The sequence below is a fragment of the Scomber scombrus genome, chromosome 18 (genome assembly GCF_963691925.1).
Source record: "Scomber scombrus chromosome 18, fScoSco1.1, whole genome shotgun sequence".
NCBI lineage: Eukaryota > Metazoa > Chordata > Actinopteri > Scombriformes > Scombridae > Scomber > Scomber scombrus.
The window spans coordinates 18,201,160-18,216,703 of NC_084987.1; the positions used below are offsets into that span (position 1 = coordinate 18,201,160).

The 15,544-nt window shown below is 40.0% G+C and overlaps 1 protein-coding gene across 1 annotated transcript; it reads left to right on the plus strand.

The window, feature by feature from the left end:
- The first annotated feature begins 1,199 nt into the window (after window positions 1-1,199).
- nptx1l (neuronal pentraxin 1 like) lies at window positions 1,200-4,084 on the plus strand. The gene is made up of 5 exons (XM_062439178.1): window positions 1,200-1,643; window positions 1,958-2,165; window positions 2,838-3,082; window positions 3,168-3,347; window positions 3,863-4,084. Exons 1-5 carry the CDS (start codon window positions 1,200-1,202, stop codon window positions 4,082-4,084), a joined length of 1,299 nt encoding a protein of 432 aa, XP_062295162.1.
- Window positions 4,085-15,544: the final 11,460 nt, after the last annotated feature.

A 15,544-nucleotide genomic window follows, 5' to 3' on the forward strand; every position in this document is an offset into this window, starting at 1 on the left:
AATTTCAACCTGAGAGCTGATACACTTTCATTACTTATTCAATGTTTTCATTTTATTTCCAACATTAGCTGAATAAATAAGAGCTGAACAGGCAAAGGAGAGAAAAATAAATCTGTCCACCCTGAATAATATATGCCGTAAATTGCTTGGGGACAGATTATCATTTTAGAAACTGAATTATTTAGATGATTATAGCATTGATGTGGAGCAGATCACTACTACATGAAGGGCTTTTTTGAGGGGGGGGGCAATATGTGTGTATGTGTGTGTGAGAAAGAGAGAGAGAGAGAGAGAGTGCGTGTGTGCCTGTGTATGTTAGGTTGATGGAGAAGTGACATCTGAAGTAGCTAGTTTGTGAACTGAAAACTTATCTATGCTCTTTGAATTTGGATTTACAGTGCGTCATTACATAAACATGTCTGTAAAGAGAGAGAAAGGGGAGGAGAAAAATAATAAAAGAAAAACATGATGTCTTTATGTTCAACTAAACTGAAACCACACACTAGTCACGATTGAGTTTAACAGAGAGCAGATGCATAAACTATTGCAAACAGTCGCTGTTCTCTGTAACGTGGTCAGAGCTGTCCTTGGTGCTGAATCTGCGGCGACTCTACCGACCGCAAATTGCTGCAACTTCTGATCTGCATCCACCTACAGCGTGTGTGTGTGTGTGTGTGTGTGTGTGTGTGTGTGTGTGTGTGTGTGTGTGTGTGTGTGTGTGTGTGTGTGTGTGTGTGTGTGTGTGTGTGTGTGTGTGTGTTGTGTTTGTGTGTGAGAGAGTTTTTAGTGTGCGCAAAAAACAAAACAAACACAGCTGGCTCTTTTGGCGCCCCACCAGGCAAGCAAACCTCTTCACTGCCTACAAATCCGCGTTTTCCAGATGAATAATACACGGCAAAAAATGACAAATAGTCGAAGTGATGAAAGATTTAAACATGCAGGAGCCTGAAAGCAAATGGGTTTCATCTCTTGGATGTGACGCGGCTTCTGGGGCCGATTAAACAGGGACAGTGCGATTCCCTCCCCTCCGGTCGTGATGCAGTGAACCTGCTCTGCGCAGAACCAGGCTGGCTGTATAAAAACGGCTGCACTTCCACAGACGGATTACAACAACAAGAGACACAAGCGTGAAGTCACTGCGGCTCATAAACCGAATAGAGAGAGAGGGAGAGAGAGAAAAAGAATTCACAGGCACCAACATGGAGGCCACAAAGAACGGAATCTATTGGAGACTTTTTCTATTTTCATGCGTGTTTTTGCAGAGTTCGTCTCAAGACTTTGGCGGGCAGACACAGTTCATTTGCACGTCCGTTCCCAAGGATATGGACATATGCGCGGCCACTTTGCAGAACAGTGTGCCTGGAGAGGACTTGAAGAACACTGTTATGCAGCTGAGGGAGACGGTCTTGCAGCAGAAAGAGACGATCATGAACCAAAAAGAGACCATCAGAGAACTAACCTCAAAGTTGGCTCGGTGTGAAAGCCAGAGCGGTGCCGAGCCCGGGGATGCGCGGCCAGGGGGCAGGAGGAAAGAGGCTGGGACCAAAAACACAATGGGGGATGTATCGAGGGGCCCCGCTGACACTTTGACGCAACTATCACAGACTTTACAATCACTGAAGCAGAGATTAGAAAATCTTGAGGTAGGCTGCTGCTTCTGAAGAATTTACTGCACTTTTGGCGCAAAGCTTCGTTGACCAAATTACAACCACTCTTGTTGAACATGAATCTAACGAAATAATAATCGTAATAGAATTAATACTAGTAAGATAAAGTCATTGGTGTCTCTTCGTCAAGTTTATTATTTGTGTCTTGTCATTTTGAGAGCGCATTGTGGCATAAGGAACTGATAGGGAAAATTAAGTTTCTTGTCCCACTGCACTAGGCTCAAATAAAGAATATCAACATGAACAATCTTTAAATTGAGCTAAAAGCTTATCTTTTTTCCCCTCAACAGCAATTTAGCAGAAGTAACAACTCGGTGCAGGCGAACAGCCTCAAAGACCTGCTCCAAAGTAAAATCGACGACTTAGAAAAGCAGGTGTTGTCCCGAGTGAACAGCATCGAGGAGGGGAAGCCCGGACTCCGGAATGAGACGGAGCAGCGTGGGAGAGTGGAGTCCACTCTCACGTCTCTACATCAGAGGATCACCGACCTGGAGAAAGGTAGGCGGACTGAGATTGCAGGTTTCCACACAAAAAAAGTGAAGGGGGACGTGTGAGGGTTTGGTGAGTGGAATGACTGAATTATCAGCATTATCAGATCGCCTCAGTGTGGCAAACGATTACATTGGAGTGCTGAAAACGGGAAAACAAAATCTCTTCTTTGCGTATCCAATTTGGCATCATAAGCTTTTATGACCTCAGCAGTCAATTTTATGTTTTACTCCGCTCAAAGCTGCGGTAGCCAGCATATTCTGCCCTAATTCATGCAGATTAAAGCATTTCAAACACGCTGTGAACGAACTAGCCCTCCATTTGCTCTCTGAGCCATTTGCGCAAACTTGAACCATGATGCGCTCTCGGTTTGGGACAGCTCTGATCTCCTGCAGCAAAACAACTTGTGAGGTGTCGAGGGAGAGGGGAAACAAGAGGTGAAGGTTAATAACGCCACTGACTCCTGTGATGTGCTTATCGAAGCGAGATTAAAAAGCGAATCCTCAGCATCACGATTGTGGATTTGTTGTGTAATATATAATTCCTACGTAAATCTCCACGATGTGTGCGTTGGGATTTATATAGCTGTGGTTTAACAAAATGAAAATTCAAATCACCACTATTGTACAACAGCATTAACAACATACTGCATCCAACAAGTTTTCTATTTTTTCCTCACAGGTCAGAGAGAAAACAGGCCTCTGGATAAATTCCAGCTCACATTCCCGTTGAGAACCAACTACATGTACGCAAAAGTGAAGAAGAGTTTGCCTGAGATGTACGCCCTAACCGTGTGCATGTGGCTCAAATCAAACGCATCCCCGGGAGTGGGCACACCTTTCTCCTACGCAGTTCCCGGTCAGGCCAACGAGCTAGTGCTCATCGAGTGGGGAAACAACCCAATGGAGATACTCATAAATGACAAGGTATGTCTGCATATTTCTCTTATGTAATACTCAAACATTCACATGTCTATATTTTAACATCTCCTATGTTTGAACACCTTTAAAGGTTGCAAAGCTGCCTTTTCTGATCAATGATGGAAAGTGGCATCATATCTGTGTGACCTGGACCACTCGTGATGGTGTTTGGGAAGCTTTCCAAGATGGTGTCAAGAGGGGGAGTGGAGAGAATCTGGCACCATATCATCCTATCAAGCCTCAAGGCCTGCTGATCCTCGGTCAAGAGCAGGTAAAAAGCAGCACAACTTTTTTAGTTCCTCCTCTAAAGACATGTCCTGTCAGCACTATGTTTAACCCCTCAAGTAAACTGCATTAGGAGAGCATCTTTATCACTGTATTCCCTGAGGTCACTGGGTGTTTGGAGTACAGTAATGTAGGGAGGGACCCCTGACAAGTGTTGAGCAGTCACTTTTCTAAACACAACAGATTTATATCATGATACTGGAAATGAGCGAACAAGGCGGAAAAGTGATTTTTTAAATTACATTTTCAAATCCAACCACCTCTGCTGTAATCCACAAAGTAAGATGTAATAAGGTGATTAGATCTTTAACTGGGACTCATCAAGAATCCCAGTGGATGAAAGATGCATCTCCCTCACTCAATTTAATCAGACAAAAAAATAAATAAAAATAAAAATAAAAATCCAGATAATCCAGTGGGCAAATTCATTCTTTGCATGAAGGAGGGGAGGAAAAAAATACTCATATCGTCCTTGATTAAATCCATTTATCTTCACCACAGGACACGCTTGGAGGAGGATTTGATGCCACGCAAGCTTTTGTTGGAGATCTGGCAAATTTTCACATCTGGGATCGTAAACTATCGATGGGAGAGATTTATAACCTAGCAACTTGCAGCAGCAAAGCGCAAGTAGGCAATGTTTTTGCATGGATGGAGACGAGCCTTGATATTTACGGAGGTGCCTCGAAGTGGACATTTGAAGCTTGTCGCCAGCTCAACTGAAGCCGCAGGGAAGCGAGGATCAACAAATCATTTGTTAAAGCCACTGTTGTCACAGCATCAGTAAACTAATTTGAGAGATCAAGAGGTGGTTATTTCAATGAATAGCATCTGGATTTGTTATAGATATTTGAAAACATCATTCGTGGACACATTGATAGATTTTTACCAGATTCTCTTTGTGGGACAGGTCACTGGAAATGGACACGTTGGCATCCTGTGGTGCTTGAATGCACATCAGGCCGATCTGCAGCTGATGCCACTCCAAAGAGCACAGGACGCTCTCGGAGCCCAAAATGACAGGCCAGCATCAAAAGTACAGTAGGAGGTTCATGTAGTCTTTAGTGGACAGATGTCACGCAATTCAACAAAACGACTGATTTCGTCAAACATGTTTTCTTTCTTGACTGCCAGGGATTTTCACTGTGAAAACGGACAAGGTGGACTTCTTTAAAAGGACTGTGCTCTTCAAGAGGTTATGAAATAGACAACATTGTTTCTCTGTCACTCTTCTTTCTCTACCACCACCTGCTTGATGTGATTTTTGTGTAAAGAATGACATATTTATTGCCAACATTTGAGCCTGAGTGCCTTGGGCTGTTGAAAAGAATCTCAGCACATTCATTATGATTTGCAGAGTTTTTGTAAGTTAGTGTTTATTTTCCTGTAAACTAATTTGAAAAGATGTTAGAAAAAAAACCCACACTTTGAACAAGGTTTGATCAGAGCGTTTGTTGTAAAATGCAATTCATTGATGACAATGGCACATTTTGCAGATGTTTGTACTTCAATGGGAATGTTCTCTGTACAGTAACAGCATGTCTTAACTTCTGTAAATGCTGCGTCAGCATCTATGATCTTTGCTTTTACTATCCTACTTTTGGGTTGAGATTTTATACTGTATTGTTATATGCTTAAAGCATGGCAGCACCGACAGATGAAAAAAGTTCTAGTTTTTGTAATAAATTGTGATACTTGAATCATGTACAGGTGTAAACATATTTATTTATTCTAACAAGACAGTAAATTGATGATTTTAAACTTAAACTCAGTGGGATTTATGAAATATGGTCTCAATTGGACACACGGGGGCGCTGCAATTAAAGGTCTAAACTTGCTGAAAAGGATGGATAGATGGATTTGCATGAACATTTGTACGCATGTTCTCCTGAGTATTAATTTACTGTAACTTTGCCAAGAAGACCACCAAATTCTGGCAAAATTTTGGTTTGAATCAAACTAAGTGCTTAGTTAAATTACCTTAAGACCAACACTGGAACTGATTTTCTAGCAAATTCACATAAATTGCATAGCCAAAAAACACTATTAGTGGACATGGGTTAACTGTCAGATTAACACTAATATATATTGTATTGTTGACCAGTTTGTAGCATCAGTGTACCTAACAACACTTGGTTACTTTGAGAAAACTGTACTGAACAGGAACTTTAAGGTTTGAGCTGCTGAATTTAAACACTAGATGTGGTTTATCACTTTAACAGTCAATCTTTCATTAAATTCTCATAAAACCTGACTCAAAGGTGTGAAGGGGCACAAATCACACCTTCAGTTAATTCTTCTAAATTCAAACGTGGTCCTCTTCAGTGACTCGAGGCCCATATGTGAGTCTAGATTTGACATTTTGGTTGTAAAAATGACAGAATATGGAGGGTGGTTTATTGTTAGAAGCTCCTCACCATATATTTCTTAAGCAGGTGGAAAAAGAAGTGAGTGAATATTGTGAGATATCTTTAATTCCACTTAAATCCTGGAACAAAAAAGGCAGCTATAGTATTTGTTCAGATGAATGAGATGTATCTAAATATATTTATCATATAACCATATGCCAGTGAATTTCAGATTGGACACTGCCTTAACACGACAAGCGTGAATCACTTTCGAAACCTCACGTGTTTTGCATCACAAATACAAATGCCTTGTGTAGTGTCATTGTAACAGAAATATATCTACATGTGGGATTTGAATTTTTCATGTGGTGTCCAGAGCAACAGAGACGATAAAGAAAATTAAATAAATCTCCATGGTGTTGAATTTAAAAAGACCCTCTCTGTAGGTGTAGATTACAAACACCAGCATTTAAACCAAACTGAAACTTCTGTAATGGGTTACAGAGCCACTATTCATGTGCACAGACTGTAAGTACACACACTGCCTTGTAAACAATTGGTTATTCCTGTCAACAAAAGGTTGGCATTGAGGTCATATATCTAAGTCTATACAGTTTCTCTGTAAATGAATCATAGCTGACACTGCTCGCATTTGAGGATGCAGGTTCTGAAGGATCTCCTTTTGTTGTTGGTGAGGTCCTTGGGTCCCACCGCAGCTGGGTCATATGTCGCACTAAATTGGTTTCTATTCTCCACCCTCAGAGGTAGGAGGACGTCTTCACATCAATAGGCTCTTCCCCAGACACCAGACCAACTTCAGCTCATACCTATCGCGCAGCCATTACAGACAGCTTGGGTGACACATTTGGGCTTAGATTACAGAGAAAACCCTTTCCACGGTGAAGCGAAAGTCACCAATAAACACATCTTCATATCCACATACACACAGGAGCACACACAAACAGTACGATCTCCTCCTGAGTGGCCACTCAAGGCTTCGTTAGAAATCGACTTCCACTCCCTTATCCACATCCACCTGGCCTTGTTGACCTACACATCAGGTTTGTCCGAATCAGGTGCTTTTTTCTTGACCTAAATCTTGACCCAGATCTTGTCAGGTATATTTTTGGCACAGCCAGATAATAGCCAGCCTATTGACCTCTTCCCAGCTTTCCTGAGCTCTAATTGGTTTGTGTCTGCATGCACTCCACTCCAAATTAGCTTTGAGGAAAGGTCAGATAAGAGGGGATTTTTTTCCCTCCACCACATCTGGCTCCTATTTCATTCTCTATCTGCAAAGCACAAAACAGATTTTTTTATCCTCTTCCATGGAGAACTGCCTATGCTTTTGTCCTTGAAATGTCATGGAGGAAATTCAGAGGATAACGAGCCTGCACATCATTCAGAAGACTGTATTTGCTACATGTCACATCAACCAATTGTATGGTTTGTACCTGGATTCACCAGTTATGGGTAATTGCTGCTCCAAACACAGATGACCATATCCATGTTGAAGACAAACTCCAATTTCTTTAATAGATTTTGTTTCCACTCACACACATCAACAAGCCTTCCTGTTCACAATGAAAACAGATGGCAGTCTTTTTCAAAGTAGACACAAAAGTGCTCAGCTGATGACATTTGTATAACAAAGATTAACTGATGAATATAGATAAAATGAAAATTTGTGTCAAATGTGTCTGAGAGTGCCCAGCCTGTGTTCACTCAGTAGGGAAACACTCTGCTGGACGCCAACACTCGTTGTCAAATCATTAACTGAAACTGTAGGCAGCCACTTAGTAAGCACCCTTGTGGTTCATATTCTCCCACCACTGTGTAAGCATCATATAAGAGGTACCAGGTTACTTGTTCCATGTAAACATCATAATATTGTCCACATAGGTAAGACTCACTCAGTATGTTAAACAAAATATAGCCAAATGACAAACTATGATCAACGCCCTGAATTAAAATCAATCAATTGAAATAAAAATCCAGCAATTTTGAACAGTAGTTGTTGGATATAAATCAGATGTTTGCTGAGAGTCAAACATGCCCCAATGTGCTGTGAAGGCATAGAGTGACTGAACCAAATATATAAAATAGCAGTCAGTTTCAATTTACAGGATAAGGCTGGCAGTTTTCTATATTTTTCTTGTTGTCAACAATGAATTGACCCTAGTTGCAATATTGTATTGTTTGTGCATCCTATATCTGACACATTTTATTCCTCTGTGCTGTAGACCCCTGTGGTTGTCCAAAAACTATAACAAAAAGTACATCAGTGAGCCGCACTGGGTGACATGTTTATGAATAGTTTTGGGCATATTAGTTTGTTTGGAAACAGCTCCAAATAATAATAACAGCAATCAAGTTTTCAGACCCTGAAGAGTAGTCCCGTGTAAGGCATTTATAGTGCTCTGCTAGCTTGTTGTGCTCTTGACTTTGTACTAAAGTCATTTACAATGTACAGTGTAGTATTAAATCAAGAAGATGTGATACATAACTATTCTCCAGACACTGTGGACAGTAAGAAAAACATAAGAATATAAAAATGTAAGAAAATCAGTAATCTGGATTATGCTACAATGATGCGGCAATATTAATCCAGGATATGTTCTATATTATATCCTGGGCACGACTAAAACTAGATGCAACAAGGACTAGTGTGCATGCAAACGTTGTAGTATACAGGTGATGTAGGTGATATGACACATAGCAAAAAGGAAAGTGAATAAAGTTAGATTTAAAGGTTCCACATGTAGAACTGTGAAGCAATTTATATGTATTAACTCATGCCAATGAGTAAATGGGTACTAATTTAACTTTCTTGGTTGGCTTTAACAGCCTATAGACTGTTTTCTATGTGATGGACCCATCACTGTAAAACCTAAATAGAACACCCTGCAGATATAAGCTCTCCAGCTTAAGAGATGGCTAGCTGCCTTCATCAACCACTAAAAATTTCACAACAAGAAAACCCCACAATGACCTGTTTTCCACTCTCGAGCACACATGGCTAAAACATTATTTCCTCAACAAAAGGAGTAGAAAGCAATCTCCAAAGTGATAACCTTAACAAAAATGCAGTGTTTTGCTCCCTGGGCACATCATGTGGCTCCCCAGCTACAGCATGTTGCTCCCTGGCCACAGTGCATTGCTGATAAAACTTTTTTTTTTTAATTTGCCGGTTTGTGGGTCGGGTCAGGTTCGGGTGGTTGATAACGCATATTGGGTGGTGATCATTAGCTCTCATTGGCCAGTAGCCACAGTGCAACAGGAGCCTTTGTGTTTCTGTGTAAGCGTGCAGCACAGCAATGGTCTCGCACCACGAGTAAATAGTAATCGTCAGAAGCAATTTGGGCTTCAGTCTTCCCGAAGGACACTTCGACATGTAGACTGTAGGAGCTGGGAATCGAAATGACGATGTTCTGATTAATGAATGACCCAGTGTACATCCTGAGCCACAGCAGTTAACATCCTATTGCTCCCACAGCGAGCAACAGGATGATAACTGCAGCTCATTTAATAGCCACAGGTGTCACTAATGAGAGGGGTTTATGATTCTTACAAATAAAACCTTTAAAGTAATAAAGAAGTTTGAAATGATTATTAATTATTTTAACAAAAACATCAATCCCCTGATGGGCACCAGTGGATGTCTCACGTAAGACACCAAAATGTCCAGAACAGGCACAGGCCTTTTCTCACTAGGCAGGGGTAAAGAGACCATAAATCACAAAAAAAAGGACATTCAAAAGCTTCTGTAGCAGCGGGGCAGTAGAAATTATCCCCTACCCACAGCTTGCTCACTGTGCTTTAAAAGCCAAATACATGAAATGTGTCATCAAGTGGCTGATGAAAAATTAATGATGAGAGAAAAAGAAAACAAACAGAAAATCTATGCGGCTGTGAAAGAAATACAATTGTCCCGCTGATGCTGAATAAGAGCAGTTTTTGCTGAATAATATAATATTGGTGACACGGGCAATCTGTTGAGAGGTATTGTTCAGAGAAATGCATTTTAACGATAAAAAGATTATCTGCACAAATAGAAAATCTGTGATACAATACGCTTTTTATTTTGTGCTCACTGCAAAAATGCTGAAGCATGTTTTTATTTGTTAGGTTTTTTTTGCAATTGATTGTTCAAAGTGGAGAATGGTGAGAATGTGATTTATAAAGTGCTGGCAAGGTGATGTTTCTGAAACAATTCTAATCTTACAAGTGATATGAGTAACACCCTAAAGTGCCACATACAGCTTAACTCTAAATTATAATCATTTTTAAACTATTATAAATGCCACAATGCAGCAGAACAATGGTCTGTTTTGAATGAGTTTTAAAAGCGACTGATGGAGGTTGAGCCAGTGGCTGCTTGGCAGAAAGACAAGAAGAGTTTGGTTTGCATGGAGAAACAAAATATACATGAGGCACACATCCATACTTGTCCTTAATCTCAGAGCTACTTCAGCGGCTGTCAGGGTGGTGCTCAACCCTCCGTGCCACTGAATGAATAATTGATTTCTTCCTGACATGGGAAATTCCCTTCCAGAGTATCACGAGTATCAGCAAATGATCCTCAGTCCACATATATGTGAAAAATGTCCTTCCTCAAGGGAAATGCAAAAAAAAAAAAAAAAACATATCCAGGAGAGATTAAATTGGACTATAAGTGTAAAAACTATAGCTGCTTTTGCCTGTATTTTACATACATATTATAAACTCTACAATGTACACTTGGGATACAAACTCGAGACACAACTAAGCAAGTCTTGTGTCTGCTGGAAATTCAATGTGATTACCATTCCCACAAGTGCTGAACTAACATTTATGTATCATGACAAGCCAATCCAAGCACAAACAACAACGCGGCAAGAAAGTGCTTTTAAAGTTTGAGGTTTTCATATTTAACATTATTTATCAATCTGGACACTTCCTCTAGTTGTTCATTATCTTAGCTAATTCAAAAGTCTCTATACACTATAGTGCTGGTTGACATAACATATTCTCAAACTGGATTATGGCCACCTCCATCCAGCACCCTGGCATAAGCATTACTACACACTACTCACTGTGATACCCTAAAAATCAGCACACCATCCAATTTGGTTTAAAATAAAAGAATCCATGTGCAACAAAACCAGAACACTCCAACAGCGCAACATCCCATTATTATTATCACAAAGTAAAATTTTGGGAGCGTAAACTCGTGTGGACCTTTGACATCTCCTTGGAGCACAGTTTTTCTAGTTTAAGGTATGGCAGAGCAGATTAATGGTGTATCCCAACACTTCCTGGCGGCCTTCCTTCCTCTGGCTCAGCGCCACCTCTGCAGCTTGTTTGCCTTTGCCTGTTAGCCTTTGCTCATTGTAAGGGTACAGTTTGCAATCTCCTATACAATGATTAGACTGAAATTAGGATAACAGTACTGTATTTCAATGTATTGGTTACATGTGATCATGTGTTCTGCAATATACATTTTTTGACTACTTATATTTATATATACATATATACAGCACTGTGACCTTAATCTGGGAAAGCAAAAATAAATCACACACCACACATAATAATTTTGTTAATCAGTTTGAAATCAATCATGGGCAAAGTGCAACTGATTGCACTGTCAAACTGCTGCTCTTTCATAATATGAAAATATTGTATTATGTTGGGGTGAAAAGTGTTCAATTTTAAATTTCCACCATCCTTCAAGAGCGTGTCATGCAAAGTGGGAAATATTGTAGCCGCAAAAATCTCTCCACATACCCTGACTGCAATTACCACTAAGATGCTAACGTCAATAATATTTACTGTAAATCTGACATGACATTAATGCTGCATAATTCTATCTCCTCCTCAGCATCAATCTACCTCCCTCCCTCTCTTATCGCCTTCAAAATGCCTCTCTCTCTCTCTCTTCCTCCTCCCGGCAGTCTTCCATGTCTGAGCTTTATCCACAGGCATCTTGTGACAGAAGCTGGCACAACAGGAATATTTTTCATGAAGATACCAGAATCCCTACACCCTCTGGGAGGAATGCCAGGGGTTGTTTTCCATAATCAGGTCAATCATGAATGGCCACCGCAGAGCCCTGCATCCCACACACCCCAGGTGGAGCAGAGTGTGGAGGTCTGCTCTGTGTGTGTGTGAGTAATTACAGTGAAGGTGGCAGCAGCGGTGAGGAGAGCAGTGATGAAGGTAACACAGGTGTCCTCTCCTAACCTGACAGAGCAGGTGCACCATGAGGAAGCAAACTCAAACGAGATGGAAGATGGAAGTCGTTGTTATTGTTACACAATCGTAATAACGTGTGGTCACATCACATTTCAGTAGTACAGGAAGGATATTTCTGCACAATGCAACTTAAAATTGACACACGTGTTGGAATTAATAGTTTACTTTGTTCTTGTTGTAAAGTTCAGTATAAGGGGAGTTGAGAGGAATTCCAACATTGTAGAAGTTTGTACTGTACTGATTGTGGTTTTGTTGTGATTGTTGATGTGACCTTCAGGTGTTTACGTAGGTGCAAACACATCAATGAAAGACTACAGTAATATTCAAGGTAAACTGGCTTCTGACAACACTTAACAGCTTCAGCATTCAAACCTCACTTGACTGTTTTCAGCCTATTGAATAGGAGGTACCATCACATATCTGTCCCAAATATATGGGCTAGGGTTATTTTATATTAATTATTTCAGTGAGCCAATGTTGGTGGACATTGCAAGGGATTATGTCATATTTCTGGCCCAAAAGGAAAACTTCCACCATTTCAGACTTGTTTTGTAATTGTCCCTAACCAGTGACCAGTCTACTAATCCATGACAAAGGATGAGTCTGGAACTAAAACATGCAGAAGATTGCTTTTTCAGTGGCACAATATCAGCAATAGCATTCTAAGACTAGAATAATAATCTGTAAAATTTATGAGATTCAAATTTCAATATGACTGAAAGCAAAAACAAATGGCACAAATAAAGCAGATCAATAGAAAATGAAATCAGGTGTAAGAAATAAACAAAAACATGATGGAGGTTGTGATGAAGTGTCTGGGAAAAAAGTTAGCTCGGTGAGGAGGATGAAAAGCGGCAGCTAGTTAATGAAAACAAGAATTTACACAAAACATTGGACACAGAATTGTTTATGGCCAAACTGGAGGTACCAGGTTGGAGAAGGCCTTTGAGAAAGAAAAAAAAGCAATCCTATCAGGAATAACTAGCAAGACGGCGCAGCAAAATCACCACCTGTTCTGAGACACATGTTCAGAAAACAGTTCGCTAAAAGCTGCCTTGATAAATGGTTACAGAGAGCAAAAGACAACAGAAAACTAGATTAGAAATATGGAGAAGCAGATCTGCTCTCTTTACAACACCCTCTGTTTGGAAAAAGGATAACTGCTGCATCAGAGTCGCTGGGAATGAAGACAATGACAGGTTGGGAGTTGACTTTGACAAGGACCTGTGGGCAGAGTTGAAGGTGCCAAGAAAAAAGGAAGCACAAAGGTCATCTCTGCACATCTCAATCCTGCACTATAAAGTAGGAGGAGCTGAAATCAAACAAAGGTATTAGGTATTAGGTATTAGGTATTAGGTATTAGGTACTAGGTATTAGAAAGCCAAAAGTGATTCTAAGGAGAGGACTGGGAGGGAGAGCTGGGAGATGAGGGTCAATAAAAGGACATGGAAAAAGCGTGAGCAGGAAGATGAATAACCAACCGACTAACCAGTGGTTTGGCAATGAAGAGAGCTGACATCTCAGCAGTACTGCCTCTGTATGTCTCCAATGCAGCCTGTAATGTTATGAGACTGCATTGTCTCTAAGGTATAAAAGAGGGTGACATGGAAACATTTTAAATATACAAATATGCTGGACGTCTGTGGGCAGTACCTCAACAAAAGCCACCTGGCTTTGTCTATAAGTAGATAAGGCAAAGCACTGAAAACACCTGAAGAAGACCTCGGTTGAGTCTCTTCGGCTCTGATAAAGAAGGGACATTAAGGTTCCAGTTTCCCAGGATATAACTGACATATTTTCACCATGGTGAGCACAATGGCCACAAAGACCCTATTCCGCGCACATACACACACACACACACACACACACGCACAAGAACATTGGTCACTGCCAATTCTTCCAACTTCTTGTTGATAATGACACAATATTAATAGAACTCAAATGAAAGCAGAAGAAATATTTGGTTTCTCAGAAAAAAAAGTATTTTTATTTTACTTAAACTCACAGAGACAGTGGTTTTGATACAAATCCCAGGCTCTGATCATGTCATGTCACAAAGTTGCTTTGTGCACCCAGCCAACCTCCTAAAATAGTTTACTGTCTCTCAAGGATATAGAAAAAAAAGTTAGTAAAAGTAGAAGAAACTCAGCTCTTAAATTTGTCATATAAAATGCTTGAATTCTTTACCTGAGGCAAATGTCCAAAACATATGTTATATCTGTGGCTGTCGACTGGAACAGGTAATAAAACACATCTGACTGATTGATCTAATTGAATGGGCTGTCAAACTGCTCTTACAGGTAGTAAATATCAGATTGGTGCTGTTTTTGAGATAATGTCATAATCAGGGTGTAAAGGATAAAGACAGAAAAGGTACTGTAATGTCCATAGTTGATTTATTCAAATGTGCAGATTCTTGGTTTTGTTAGCGTCAACTACAACTAGTACACTATACATTGAACATTGCATAAAGGAAAGTCTTCATTGGTCAGATTTTATGGTCAGTCCTCTCTGAGCAGGATAAAACAGCACTCATAATACTCTGAAAGACTGTTAGTATATTAACTACAGCTTAAGGCTTTTTTTATACTGGCAGACAAATCTGAACTGTACTTGCGCTGGGTCATTTTCTCCAAAAAAGGTTATCTCCAGTGATGTCAGGGCTTGCTATTCTTGCCTACCAAAGGCCACCTGTTTCTCTCTCCGTGTTTTGTTCATATTCATGCAGCACTCCTACGTATTTTTCCTGTTAAAAGCACCAAAAATAAATACAAAAATATAAAAGTATATGTACAAGAATCTTTTATGATTCCCTTTTTATGTCCTGAAATGTAATATCATAGTACCGATGTACTGTCAGCCATGTATTCTCACAATTTCAAACTGAAACTCACACATTAAGTAAGCATTTGATACATGTACAGGACATACTACATAACTGCAAAAACATACAAAACAAATATTCCTTTGTGGAAATGTGTGCTTGCGAACGGCTGCAATCATCTGTTCAGTAATCAGATCTGATGACGGGGCTGTCTGCTATTATGACTCTCTTTGTGAACAATGGCTGCATTTGTGGTAATTGTCGGGTGATTCAAAAATGCTCCGGTTCCATCTGCACTGATCAGAAACTACCCACATCCAGTACAAACATTACAAGATTATTTCATCATTTCAAATCGAGGAAAATCCATGACACGATAAACCAACTTCATATTTATCCAATGCAACTCACAATACTTGCTGCCATGACCAATTATAACTCTAAGATAGTGTCAAGCTGGTTACTGGAGAACAGGCAAAGCAGAGCAAAAGACAGCTGCTCAGTCTATATTCATGTTTTTACAGTTTCAATAATTGCTGTCATATCTATATGTGCCTTGCTATGGCAAATAAATCAAAATCTCTACTACATGAAAAACTCAGTGTTTTCTATCCTGTGACAGTAACACAACCAATGAGCTATGAACACACAACAGAAAAAAAGAGGCTTAGAGATTGTTTCACTGTAATATTATTATTATTATTAGTCAACAACAGTCACCAGTGATCATTCACTGTCATGAACTCTGGACACGTGACAGCTTTTTTCTGTTGACCT

Coding starts and splice junctions, on each gene's coding strand:
- nptx1l (XM_062439178.1), top strand. CDS start 1,200: ATGGAGGCCACAAAGAACGGAATCTATTGGAGACTTTTTCTATTTTCA. Junction 2,166..2,837: donor GATCACCGACCTGGAGAAAG/GTAGGCGGACTG, acceptor TTTTCCTCACAG/GTCAGAGAGAAAACAGGCCT. Junction 3,348..3,862: donor TGATCCTCGGTCAAGAGCAG/GTAAAAAGCAGC, acceptor TCTTCACCACAG/GACACGCTTGGAGGAGGATT.